The 14,769-nt window shown below is 38.5% G+C and overlaps 1 protein-coding gene across 4 annotated transcripts in view; it reads left to right on the forward strand.

Annotated features, from left to right (window-relative positions):
- wb (wing blister) overlaps window positions 1–14,769 on the forward strand; it is a 375,780-nt gene that overhangs the window by 227,682 nt on the left and 133,329 nt on the right. For all 4 annotated transcript variants that reach the window (XM_070092086.1, XM_070092087.1, XM_070092088.1 and 1 more), the window contains exons 23-25: window positions 6,728–6,834; window positions 8,760–8,943; window positions 9,168–9,307. In XM_070092086.1, coding sequence (XP_069948187.1) covers window positions 6,728–6,834; window positions 8,760–8,943; window positions 9,168–9,307 — 431 coding nt within the window. The remainder of the gene's footprint in view (window positions 1–6,727; window positions 6,835–8,759; window positions 8,944–9,167; window positions 9,308–14,769) is intronic.

Below are 14,769 nucleotides of genomic sequence, written 5' to 3' on the forward strand. Positions count from 1 at the left end.
GGTACATAACAGGTTAATGAAGTCTTGCTATCAAATGTCACTCCGTGAATCACTCACTTTATGACCGTCTGGTATATTTTCCGTCTCTCAGACTCCATTTATAATGCAGACTCAGGACTTGTATAATTCTTAAGCGGTCATTGCATTAGGCACTTATTCAACCTCCGTCTGGACTCAGAACACTTGATGCTTTTACTTCAGGTGATGTGCAAACCTTCACCTGCTTGACTTTTATTTCTTCGTAATGTTTTATATCATGAATTATGTGATAGTGGCGCTGGTGTTGAGACAGGAGTCACAGAAAGGCATAAGAATAAAGAAAGTTGCAGACCCAATTGGTCCATTGGAGACAGCTCCTATTTGTATCCACAGTCCACACATGCACACTTGTGTCCAGCCTATACGTGTTATGTGGTTAAGGGCTCCACATGTCTGAAATTTATTTCTCAGCTAATGTTTACGTGTTTTCAAAATTTAAACATTTCCAATAAAAATCTTTCGTTTCGAGGTATATCTTGATTTTCCAATTTTTCAGACGCGTATTTGTATTGATTTTTAATGAAGAGAGTCTCCTTCACACCACGTTTGGTGTCTTGATGCCTTTTATTGCTTCCTATTTCCCAAGCGCTGCATGACACCTACGGTGTAGTACCTCCTGTGGGTATATTAATATTTCCAATGCTGAGGATTAGCTGTTATTCCACTGTATATACGTTTTAAGATACTTCCACTGTAACGACAACTGTATAGTTCAAGTAGTCTGGCGAGACCATGTTAGTACGGAGCAGAACCATTTCCACTTAGATTATTTTAGCACTTGTAGATAGAAGTCCTAGTACTATCCTGTGTGCTTTATTACATATTTTTTTGGGGGGCTTCAGATGCCTACTAAAAATCACTATCAGTTTTTCAAGTAGACCTGGGAGATGTGTGGCATTGGTGCCAAGACAGCCACAGGTCATGAGCTTATACCCAAGTGGAACAGTGATATATACAGATATAATATCTCTGATTAGAACATATTGATTATAGAGTATTGCGGCGGTAACATCAGTCGTGAGTGGCTGCAGCTCTTCTCATTTTTATAACTCTGTACTATATGATTACCTTATTCTTATGACATTTACATTACTGTAAGAATACGGTGGTACTAGCTCCCCCACTATCGTTGGGGGAGATAACTACTCACCACGACGCAGCCTCCGCCATTCACTTCCTCAACTGTTTAGAAAAATTGGTCTGAGCTTGCTATAAAATAATAATGGTCATTTGATGTTCGATGTGCCCTATATCCCAGTACGTTAACATACCGCACTAGCGCCACTTCTTGCTTCTTTCACATCAACATAAGAGGTGGATGGCGTCATAAGTAGAAGCGCATGCGCACTATTCTCACAAATTGCTCCATTAAAAAATAAAACTCTCTATAAGGCTGAATTATATTAATCCTCAAATTGAACATGCAAGTCATTTAAGATATTTTTCCTTGTAGGACAGTTTAATATGGTACCCAGCCCATCTCTTCATCAATAGCCACATTAAACAAAATAAATACAAGGTTGCTCTTGTTTTATTGGCCTCAGTGATTAAATTTTTCCATATAAAGTTATCGTGTGTAATAACACAGGAGGGCTCATTACATTAAAAGTTGGCTAAGAATAGTCTTTCAACTTTAAGTCGTGTTTACCACAGAAAAATGGTTGGTTAACTGTAGACAATCCCTTCTTTGGGTTGCTGCCCTCACCGCCCGGTTGCAGATCAGGCCTGGTTGACGGCCTGATCTATTAGGTTGTTGATGCTCACATCACACAGTCCAACGTGAGCACTACATTTCGGGCGATCAGGAAATGACGTGGGGAGCTAATAGTTAGGGATCTGTTGGTAATTTTCCCTAATGTATGAAGGGTGGGTGTTGAGTCTTTGCCTTTTTACCCTTGTTAAGTTCTCTTAATGTACACATCTGATTTTCATTTTGGATATTTTACACCGGTATTCAATATAATAATAATAATAATAAAAATGGAACCTTAGGGATATCTCTCGTTGTTTTAGATGGATTTGTCATTGAAACGTTAGTACTGGAAAATAAAGAAAAAATTTGTTAATTTGATATGTGATGTTTATTGCCTATCACAGTATCGGGTACCACTTGCTGTTCATATCCAGTGGTTACTGTGTGTCACATAACCACCTGCTGTTCAACTAAAGAATGTGTTTTCACTTATTATTCCTTTAATCTGTCAAAAAATGTGTTTTCAAATGTTTAAATTATGGTAAAGTTTCTTGTGTCGTATGTGCATTTAAATTTACGAATCTTACTTGTGTTTCTGGTCCATTCATTATCTTGGAGGAAGTATGTATCATGTTTTCTTGGTGCATTTAGCACTTTAGCTTGTCTGGTAGTGTTTTGTGTATTTTGTGTGAGGTATGTAGTGTAAACAATAGTCAGCAAAAAGTAAAGTGATACTTGAGTGTGACGTCACAGCCTCTTGAGGCCGAGGTGAGACCTGAAGTTCATTGTCAGAAGGTCCTGCGGAGGATATACCTCCGGCCTCCATGATTAACTGACCCACGTCACCCTGTTTGATAAGCCACTGTCTCGTCACTTTGTTTTCACTTCTCGCACCACACAGCAGTGCGGCACGTGATAGTGCATTGCCTAGTTTTTAGAGTGATGAAAGAGGCAAGGTACTCGTCACGCCTCAGCCTCGAGTCATGGCAGGAACAACTTATCTCTACTTGTCACCTGACAACTGTATCAGGCAAATAGGTGGCTCTGCAGTGTATGTACTGGAAGTAGTGAAAGTCTGACGATGGACGGGAGGCACGGAAATATACACCATATTCAGGGCTCGACTGTAAATATTGATGTTGGTGAGGGGCTCTTGATTTAGGAAATTGGATCTGTGCTCCAGTTCCCCGAATTCAGCCTGAATGCCTTCCACATCCCCCCCCCCAGGCGCTGTATAATCCTCCGGGTTTAGCGCTTCCCCTTGATTATAATAATAATAATAATAATCGACTGTAAATAAGCAATGTTTGGTAAACACAATGAAAGGTTTTCTTAACACTTAGGCAATATTTTTTCTATAGGTTGCTTAGTATCTGAATGAAGGTTCTTGTATGTAATATATATATATATATATATATATATATATATATATATATATATTATATATATATATATATATATATATATTATATGAAAAGCATTATCAAGACTGTGACGAATACCACCTTTAAAGGATATCCAATTTCTTTATTAACGTTTTGGATGTTACTTCATCCATCACCAGACTCAAAAAATGTTTTGCAATATAAGTAAAACACGATTTTACAAACATTTAAAATTCTGTCTACAGCATGAATTAACCCATCTAAGATAATTTATGTGATTTACAGCAAACTTTAATTTACCTTTTGTACAAACTAACATTTTAAAGATGAAATAAAGCTAGAAACTTCTGAACCAAGTTGAAAAATTTAGGTATATAAAATTATAACGGGAGTGCTTAACAAGAAGTACAATAATACAACAATATAGGTTAAATTCTACTTTGACCTTTAAATGTGAAATAAATACCAAATTAATATATAATACAGGGTGACAATACTCTTATAACTTAAATCTAAAGTTAACACTTTTCAAATGAGTCTGTCTGAAGCAAATGATTTAGGATTAGATTTTGTTCGGATTTTCAACCCGGGAGGGTTAGTCACCCAGGATAACCTAAGAAAGGCAGCTCATTATCGAGGCACTGTCTTATTTCCACTGGGGTTCTCAGTCTTGTCCCCCAGGATGCGGCCCACACCAGTCGACTAACACCCAGATACCTACTTGCTTACCAGGTGTAAGGAAACAACCCCAATGTTTCCACCCTTGCCGGAGATCGAACCACAGACACTGTGTGAAGCGAGTGTTGCCTACCAGGTCACGGGACACCAATTTCGGAACCTAATTAATGATAAGTTTCCACGTGGAACCTCATTTGCTAATGGATGAATGTGTAAATATATATGTATATACTTGTTCCGAGAGGAGCGTGGAGAAACGTTTGAGGGATGAACGTTATAATTTAGAGTTTGAACTTATTGGGTTGTCTTCGTTTAAATTATACACAATGTACTATGTAAGACTATTGTGAAAGTTCAGTTGTCTGTATGAAAACATAATAAAAACTAAAGTTAACTTATGAATGAGGGGTCCCATCGCGTCTTGACACTGCTGTTGACTATCATCTCGACTCTTGTATAGTCTGCGGTGATATGTAGCCACATTTAAAGGAAGCGCTGAACCCATATAGGAGCCATACAGTACGTGGGGAATGGAAGGTAATCAGGTATGATCTAGGAAAATGAAGGGTATCGCCAATGCCTCGCATCAAGATGCCTCTTCCCACCTTGAAAAGTCTAAGGCCCAAATGCTCTGTACGGACACGTAAAAGTCATTAACCTTGGTACAATCATTGTATCATGTTGAAATGTAGTATTTATTGTTATTATTATTAACACACTCCGTAACTATAGGGCTGTGTTGCAACTTTTGCCTATATGTCAGTATTTTATATTGTTTTATCACAGTAGATGTACTGCTATTAATGTTATGGTCACGAGGAAGCACTAAACCCGTCGAAATTATACAACTCTAAGGCTGGGAAGTAATCAGGTATGAAGAAAGAGGGTAGTTCCAATTCCTTGGATGAAGAGCCCTTTAACAACATCCTCACCAGACGAGCCTGGTCAAAGGCCGGGTTCTGGGAGTAAAAAATACTCAAAACGCATCATCGGTATAGTATATCCCTAGATGGAGAATGTACCGCTTGTAGTAGGCTGCACACAGCTGACATGTTTCCCAGGGGTACGAGCACCTCAGTACCAAATGGGTACGAGCGCCTGAGTACCAAATGTTAAGTTTATTTTATTTACTAGTGTACTCAGTTTTGCATAATCTAAGTCCCATGTACGTCAGTGTACACGAAAAGATTGGTGATGAGTGCAGCATAAAATTCTAATCAATTAAAATATTTGTTTAATAATCGAAGCTAATTAGATATGGTATTTGCCAGTTATCAATAAAATGGGAAATTAGGACATTCACAGCCCATAACTTAAACATTCCAGTAAGAAACACAAACTTTGAAGACAAGTTAAAGAAGCATTTTTTTTTATCTCAGAGATACCAATATTGTACTGAAATACACCAGCACATTAAATATGAATTTGTTTAAGCAAAGCCAACTGGATAAGGCTATCATAAATTGTCGCGGGAAAACCATTATTTAAATATTCCCAGTTTCTTAGATTAAAAGAGCCAAATGGGGACCAACACAGACTAATATTAATCCAAACTTTTCTCTAAGCAAGATTCTGTCATTTAAGGTTTAAGTATGTATAGAAACTTGGGGTACATAATTTGTACTAGTCAAGGGAGGTTCCTAAATACTGGTGAGGGACTCTTAATTAATCTAAAGACTTGGATCTGTGTTCCAATTCCTTCAATCAAGCCTGAATGCTTTCCATTTTCCCAGTTACTGTATGACCCCTATGAGTTTAGCGCTCCCATTAATTTCTTTTTTTTTTACACTGGGTATGAGGACACGAACATCATTAATTGCATATATTTGAAGATTTAACTTAAGATAATCTAACAAAGGCAAACAGTGGGGAATAGAGGGGGAAATGCTGCAGTATTCTGGGCGTAGGACCTTCCGTTGGGGAGTTGTGATACAGGCCCTGAGATGTCATTTATGTTGTTCTCCTTCCCATTGTATCTTTGTTCATGTATTTTGTTTTCAAATAAAGTTCCATAGAATATAGGGGTGGTAGAGGAAAATATTCAAACAGCTCCGGGAAGCACGTTTATTCACTCTTCTCAAAGGATGAGGATTCCCAGTCCAGTTCTAATGGCAGTACCTCTATATATATATATATATATATATATATATATATATATATATATATATATATATATATATATATATTATTGTGTGTGTGTGCAGAGCAAGCCACATGGGAATGAAAATCTTTAGCAATAGTGTGGGGAGGGGAGGAATTCTCCCTGAGGCAAGGCAGAAGTGTCAAGTGTTGGGCCATGTCATATTCCACTGTCACATGGCCCGATACTTTACGGTTCTGCCTTGCCTCGGAGAAATTTTTTCCCCTACTGTCTGTTACTAATCTTGCAACATTTCATAGCTCATGACGCACAAAGAGTGAACAAGATCTTGAGCTAAAGATTTACATCCCCACGTGGCTTGTTCTGCATTGTTAAGATTGTAATAAAGTAGATAGAATTACCGACAATATGTAAAGTAAAAGGACACAAGTGCAACTAATGTGATATTTTTATTGTGGCAACGTTTCACTCTCCAGGAGCTTTATCAAGCCGTTACCGGCTTGACGGCGAAACGTTGCCACAATAAAAATGTCACATTAGTTGCACTTGTGTCCTTTTACTTTACATATTGTTAAGATTGCCTGTTTTCATGTTTATTTTTCATAATTAAAATTGTATAATATTTTAGGAATACGTTATTATGCTTCTTGTTTTCTTAATTCCACAAACCGATAATTTTCTTGCATTAATATAATTTAGGTTTTTAATTGAGATTATATGCAAAAGACCCTAGATTTGTGTATTCCTTTTTATGTGTGGTTTTCCATTGTCATTAAATGAAAACACAATTTTGTAACAGCATATATTAAGGTGTTTTTCTCTTGTTTGCAGGATGTGGGTGTGACGAGAGGGGGTCTAGCAGCAGCAGCTGTGATATTGTGACTGGGCAATGTCATTGTAAGAGCAATGTAGATGGTCGCACCTGTTCCTCTTGTCGGGTCAGTACACCTACATGTTTGTGCTCATGTTTCTATTCACACGGAATGTGCTGTATCTGTAATTAGGTGTCCCCTCAAGGGAGGTTCCTTGACGCTGGTGAGGGGCTCTTGATCTAGGGAATTGGATCTGTGCTTTGGTTCCCTGAATTGAGCCTGAATACCTTCCATCCCCCTCCCCACATGCACTGTATAATCCTACGGGTTTAGCACTCCCCCATGATTATAATAATAATAATAATAATGATGCAATTAGGTGTGGCCTCCCAGGCACATGACAATTGTTATTATTATAATCAAAAAAGAAGCGCTAAGCCACAAGGGCTATACAGCAGGCACATGACAAGCCTTTGCTTTCCAACAAATTAAGCGACTTGGATACATTATTTATCCTTCTGTCATTACTCTTCTCCCTTTTTATATAATTTGGGCATTAGTGATTAAATGTATGCAAATTTAGGTTAAATAACACTAAATTGATATTGAAATTTAGTGTTAATTTTATTAGCCGGTGATTTGGTAGGATTGTTAAGAAATAAAACATTGCAGATGTATTAGAAAACGAACGAGCTGTAGCTTGCATTACCTCAAGTCCCTTCAAAGCTGCCATCACGACTCACAGAATTATTATAAACATTTCAAGTCAGACTGCGTTAACCACTAGACTACTTAAAGGACCCCAGTGGAAATAAGTCACTGTCTGACTTTTTTGGGTTATTCTAGGTTCTCTACTAGTGGCTTAGCGCTTCTTTTTGATTATAATAATAATAATCTAGGTTCTCTACACATATGCTGCTCTATGATAATTCTATGTAACTGTATTTGTGTATACCTGAATAAACTTACTTATTTACAGGAGCTTCATACATCATCTATGGTTTTTCACTTATAATGTGGATGCTTAGCGACATAATCAAGTTATGATCACCGTCATAAGAAGGCAGGGCCCATGATTAAAATGTAGCAATTTCTACATACAGTGGAACCTCTGGCCACGACCATAATTCGTTCCAAAACTCTGGTTGTGACCCAATTTGGTCATGACCCTAACCTAATTTTCTCAATGGATTGTATGTAAATACGATTAATCCGTTCCAGACCCCAACGAACTGTATGTAAATATTTTTTTTAAGCACAAAAATAGTTAATTATACCATAGAATGCACAGTGTAATAGTAAACTAAATGTAAAGTCCTTGAATAACACTGAGAAAATCTTAAACAACAGAGAAAACTGACATTGCACGAATCCATTCTAGACCCCCTATGAACTGTTCGCTGTAAACATTTTTTTTTTATAGTTTTAAGCACAGAAAAAATAATCAAAGTTTATAATGCACAGTTTAATAGAGAAAAAACTTAAATAACAGAGAAAGAAACAAACCACCTTGCATGAGTCGACTTCTGGCATTAAGGAAGTGAGGAGAAAGATAAGTGGGGAGGAGGTTACTGTTTTGAGGGAGTCTGCCTCTATGATGGAGGGACGTTCTCCTTCAGGTGTTTTCTCTCGTTTAGCTGGTGGAACAAAATTCACCATAAACTGATCTAATGTGACTTGTCTTTTCCTTCGCATCAAAATGTTACGGAAATGAGAGACGACATTATCAAAAGGCAAGGAATGTGAAAATTGGCGCGGCTGTGTTTGTTCAGCACCCGATTATGTGTTTGTGACCAGATGCAAAAATTTGGTGAATTTTTTAGTCGTGAACCGATTTGCTTATGTTTGGAAGCGTTTGTGACCAGAGGTTCCACTGTATTTTATAACTTTATTCTTTCTAAAGGAATAGTTTATATAGAATAATTATGAAATTTAGAATAATCTCTTAAATTATGATAATTTGTTGGAATAACAGTTAAGTTATTAGTCATCTAGGTCATACATATGAAAGTTCTGAAAATTTTGTTTTAAGGATTGTTTGTTTATTTCAGCCTGGTCACTGGGGTCATGTGTCAGGATCTGGATGCCAGCAGTGCAACTGTGACAAAAGAGGGAGCATAAGTCCTCAATGTGAGGATGCAACAGGACAGTGCCGGTGTCGGCCAGGTGTTGGGGGTCCTCGTTGTGACACTTGCCTCCCTGGATATTGGGGTTTCTCCAGGCAGGGCTGTAAACGTAAGGAAAATACAGCTATATAAACCATGTGCTATATGTACTCACTTTGCAGCTGAAGAAAATGTGTTTTTCCTTACATTTCAGAAATGTAAAATTTATTCAGAATAATCAAAAGCAGTACAGTATAAATAACATGTACCAGGGACTATCTGCAATATTCATGTAAATAACAGAATTTAGTGTAGAAACATATTTAATTTTATACCGATGACATTTCTCCTCAGCATGTGACCCTTGTGGTAGTCCTGGACGTTTTTGTGACCCCAGTTCTGGGCGTTGCATTTGTCCAGCCAACACTGAAGGTGACCGCTGCGAGAGGTGCTCTCCTGGCTCCTGGGATTATCATGCATCACGTGGCTGTAAGGTCAGTATGTTAAATCTTAACATTTTGACAGCTATTTGTTATTGGCTTTATTGGGTTATTCTGGGTGAATTGTCTCCTATGTCACTGTGAAGGCTTACTCAGCCCTGTAACAACTTCAGTCAGTATTACCAAGGCTGGCTCCTCCTCAGGAAAATTAATGAATAGAAAAAGAAATAATAACAGACAATGATAAACGCTTTATTATTTAGAAATGGAAAATGTAAAACAATAAAACATGAATGGGTATCCTAATTGAAAGAAAAATGAAATGAAAAAAATTACATTTGAACTCAACGCTAATATAGGTATATCGTGGTAATGGGGTGTCAGGTGTTGGTGACACTGAGTGATGTTGAAATCGTAGCCATTGCTGATGTGGGGGGGGGGTAGCAGGTGTTGGTGACCACCACTGGCTCGTTCTTCACAGAGTATAGCCGTGTGTAATTACTTCAGATGACAGGAAAACAGGTTCGTTACCACTGCTGTGATGAGGGGTTAGGTCCTGTGTTGGCTTACATAACAGGTAAGTAGACTAAACATGGGACGTCTCAGGACGTTAGTCCGTCTCCTTCTATTCTTCTCGTTGGTTGGCAGGTGACCCTCTCTGTCATTCCAAGCTGTAATGAGAGACAGATTACCCACTGCTTAAGAAATCACTCTCCATGATAAGTACAATACCTAAAAGATGTGGTGATTATTAAAACATTTAACAGATAAAGAATGAAAGGACTAAGTTAATTATTGGTCAAAAGTGAAGCTTTCAACCAATAAGTCCACTAAAATATGATCAGGTGTGTACTTACAGTAGTGTTGGGAGCTGTGAGTCAAGTGATTTACTGTTTGACTGGAGCCCCACACGTCACCTTTTGGGGGGGGGAGAGGGAGGGGAAGGGATAGCAGGAGCTAGACTGACCCTACCTTAACAAGCAGCCGGCAATCAAACTATCACTTTCGGGGAGGGGGAATAGCGGGAGCTGGACTTACCCTACCTTAACAAGTAGCCGGCAATGAAACTATTGTTACTATACACTCCCTCGCTACTCCTATCTATTGAACTTTTCCCTCAGTCACTATATAATACAGTTGTAAAAATGGACATTTGTCTAATGAACCTGAATAAAAACTTATTAACTTACCAGTCTCATGTAATGACATATAAAGCATGCATCTGTCATAACCAGGCCATTGATGAAAAAACAGATTTAAAAATAGGGCTAAATAAAGGGCATTTAACAGAATTTTCATAGAATAAGACCTTAAACCTAATGAGTAAAAATATAAGGATAAAACTGTCAAGTGAGAAAGGAAAACTGCTGCTTCAAAACAAACTAAATGTAATGTTCTCTTGGAGGATAATAGAGTGGCCAGGATCAGGCAGAGTTAAGAATCTCTACCATAGCCTCAGCAGTCATCGGGATACTGAATTTATCAAATACGTAGTTCCATGTGTGTGCGTGTGTGTGTATAGGGGGGGCACGCCAGAAAGTCGATTATAATAGGTAGAAAGAAACTTGTGTAACTGCAATAAAGGCAAGCATGATCCTAAACGGTAACATTCATTCAGAAACCACATTTGCTATAAAATCTTAGTGATTTGAGAAATTGAGATGGTTACCTAAAAGCGCTGTGAAATGCATTGCTCAGGACAGAAGTAAGAGTATTTAATACCACACCTGCAAGGAAAATGATGGGGGGGAGGATGCTAAACCCATAGATTGTATAGTGCATGGAGGATGGGAAGGCAGGTCCAATTCCTTGGACCAAGAGTCCCTTACCAGCATCAAGAAATCCCCCTTCAGGGATATAGGCTAGATAACTAGAGGGGTGATTGGTGGAATGATGAAGTAAAGGGGGTGACAAAAGAGAAAAAGGTAGCTTATGAGAGGTTTTTACAAGGCAGAAGTGTTATAAGAAGAGCAGAGTACAGTGGACCCCCGCATAACGATCACCTCCGAATGCGACCAATTATGTAAGTGTATTTATGTAAGTGCGTTTGTGCGTGTATGTTTGCGGGTCTGAAATGGACTAATCTACTTCACAATATTCCTTATGGGAACAAATTCGGTCAGTACTGGCACCTGAACATACTTCTGGAGTGAAAAAATATATCGTTAACCGGGGGCCACTGTATATGGAGAGTAAAAGAAAGGTGAAGAGAGTGGTGAGAGAGTGCAAAAGGAGAGCAGATGATAGAGTGGGAGAGGCACTGTCAAGAAATTTTAATGAAAATAAGAAAAAATTTTGGAGTGAGTTAAACAAGTTAAGAAAGCCTAGGGAAAGTATGGATTTGTTAGTTAAAAACAGAGTAGGGGAGTTAGTAGATGGGGAGAGGGAGGTATTAGGTAGATTCAATTCAAATTCAAAATTCAAATTCAAAGTTTATTCTCTATAAAGATTACAATGTTGAATTTACAGAATTTGGTTGTTGTGTGGTTTACATGTAGTTAAATAATGATTACAGAGTGTACCACTAGAACGCCTAGCATGGCTAGGCATTTCGGGCAGACTTAGTTTAATTTTTTATTTTAAAATATTACAAATTATGAGGTAAGCTGGTATTATGGCTAAGTGACTAAATACTAGTTTGTGAGTTCAGCAATGTGAATGCTTTTGTTTTGGCACAGTACATAGTTTCAGTATTGGAGTATCATAGGATTCATTATTTTAAGATTGAGATTAATATTTCTGTTTATGGTCAAATGGGTGAGTGAGTGTAAGTGTGAACCACCAGGTGGTATTCGTGTAGTTAGTTGATGGGGTGTATCAGGGAGATAAGATGTTTTCTAATGGTAGTTTTGAAGGTGATGAATGTGTCTGCAGTTCTAGAGTTCTCAGGTAGGGTGTTCCAGATTTTAGGGCCTTTGACATACATTGAATTTTTGTAAAGGTTTAGTCGGACACGGGGAATGTCGTAGAGATGTTTGTGTCTGGTGTTATGCCTGTGGGTTCTGTCACAACTATCAAGAAAGCATTTCAGGTCAAGGTTGATATTGGAGTTTAAGGTCCTGTAGATGTAGATTGCACAGTAGTAAGTGTGGATGTACTGAACAGGGAGTAAGTTTAGATCTATGAAGAGTGGGGGGGGGTGTTGCCAGGGATGGGATTTAGTGATTATTCTTACTGCAGCTTTTTGTTGGATTATTATTGGCTTTAGGTGTGTTGCTGCAGTTGATCCCCAAGCACAAATAGCATAGGTAGATGGCGAGAATATTTTGAGGAACTTTTAAATGTTGAGGAAGAAAGGGAGGCGGTAATTTCATGCACTCTCCAGGGAGGTATACCATCTTTTAGGAGTGAAGAAGAGCAGAATGTAAGTGTGGTGGAGGTACGTGAGGCATTACGTAGAATGAAAGGGGGTAAAGCAGGTGGAACTGATGGGATCATGACAGAAATGTTAAAAGCAGGGGGGGATATAGTGTTGGAGTGGTTGGTACTTTTGTTTAATAAATGTATGAAAGAGGGGAAGGTACCTAGGGATTGGCGGAGAGCATGTATAGTCCCTTTATATAAAGGGAAAGGGGACAAAAGAGATTGTAAAAATTATAGAGGAATAAGTTTACTGAGTATACCAGGAAAAGTATACGGTAGGGTTATAATTGAAAGAATTAGAGGTAAGACAGAATGTAGGATTGCAGATGAGCAGGGAGGCTTCAGAGTGGGTAGGGGATGTATAGATCAAGTGTTTACATTGAAGCATATATGTGAACAGTATTTAGATAAAGGTAGGGAAGTTTTTATTGCATTTATGGATTTAGAAAAGGCATATGATAGTGGATAGAGGAGCAATGTGGCAGATGTTGCAAGTACAGTGGACCCCCGGTTAACGATATTTTTTCAATCCAGAAGTATGTTCAGGTGCCAGTACTGACCGAATTTGTTCCCATAAGGAATATTGTGAAGTAGATTAGTCCATTTCAGACCCCCAAACATACACGTACAAACGCACTTACATAAATACACTTACATAATTGGTCGCATTCGGAGGTGATCGTTATGCGGGGGTCCACTGTATATGGAATAGGTGGTAAGTTACTAAATGCTGTTAAGAGTTTTTATGAGGATAGTGAGGCTCAGGTTAGGGTGTGTAGAAGAGAGGGAGACTACTTCCCGGTAAAAGTAGGTCTTAGACAGGGATGTGTAATGTCACCATGGTTGTTTAATATATTTATAGATGGGGTTGTAAAAGAAGTAAATGCTAGGGTGTTCGGGAGAGGGGTGGGATTAAATTATGGGAAATCAAATTTAAAATGGGAATTGACACAGTTACTTTTTGCTGATGATACTGTGCTTATGGGAGATTCTAAAGAAAAACTGCAAAGGTTAGTGGATGAGTTTGGGAATGTGTGTAAATATAGAACGTTGAAAGTGAACATAGAAAAGAGTAAGGTGATGAGGGTATCAAATGATTTAGATAAAGAAAAATTGGATATCAAATTGGGGAGGAGGAGTATGGAAGAAGTGAATGTTTTCAGATACTTGGGAGTTGACGTGTCGGCGGATGGATTTATGAAGGATGAGGTTAATCATAGAATTGATGAGGGAAAAAAGGTGAGTGGTGCGTTGAGGTATATGTGGAGTCAAAAAACGTTATCTATGGAGGCAAAGAAGGGAATGTATGAAAGTATAGTAGTACCAACACTCTTATATGGATGTGAAGCTTGGGTGGTAAATGCAGCAGCGAGGAGACGGTTGGAGGCAGTGGAGATGTCCTGTCTAAGGGCTATGTGTGGTGTAAATATTATGCAGAAAATTCGGAGTGTGGAAATTAGGAGAAGGTGTGGAGTTAATAAAAGCATTAATCAGAGGGCAGAAGAGGGGTTGTTGAGGTGGTTTGGTCATTTAGAGAGAATGGATCAAAGTAGAATGACATGGAAAGCATATAAATCTATAGGGGAAGGAAGGAGGGGTAGGGGTCGTCCTCGAAAGGGTTGGAAAGAGGGGGTAAAGGAGGTTTTGTGGGTGAGGGGCTTGGACTTATAGCAAGCGTGCATGAGCGTGTTAGATAGGAGTGAATGGAGACGAATGATACTTGGGACCTGACGATCTGTTGGAGTGTGAGCAGGGTAATATTTAGTGAAGGGATTCAGGGAAACCAGTTATTTTCATATAGTCGGACTTGAGTCCTGGAAATGGGAAGTACAATGCCTGCACTTTAAAGGAGGGGTTTGGGATATTGGCAGTTTGGAGGGATATGTTATGTATCTTTATATGTATATGCTTCTAAACTGTTGTATTCTGAGCACCTCTGCAAAAACAGTGATAATGTGTGAGTGTGGTGAAAGTGTTGAATGATGATGAAAGTATTTTCTTTTTGGGGATTTTCTTTCTTTTTTGGGTCACCCTGCCTCGGTGGGAGACGGCCAACTTGTTGAAAAAAAAAAAAACTAGACTTTCAGAACAAGAGATGCTCAGCCAGTGATGCCACTCTGTCACTTGTTCTCTCTACACTGGAATATTGTTGA

This window comes from Cherax quadricarinatus, chromosome 38 (assembly GCF_038502225.1).
Source record: "Cherax quadricarinatus isolate ZL_2023a chromosome 38, ASM3850222v1, whole genome shotgun sequence".
Taxonomy (NCBI): Eukaryota; Metazoa; Arthropoda; class Malacostraca; order Decapoda; family Parastacidae; genus Cherax; species Cherax quadricarinatus.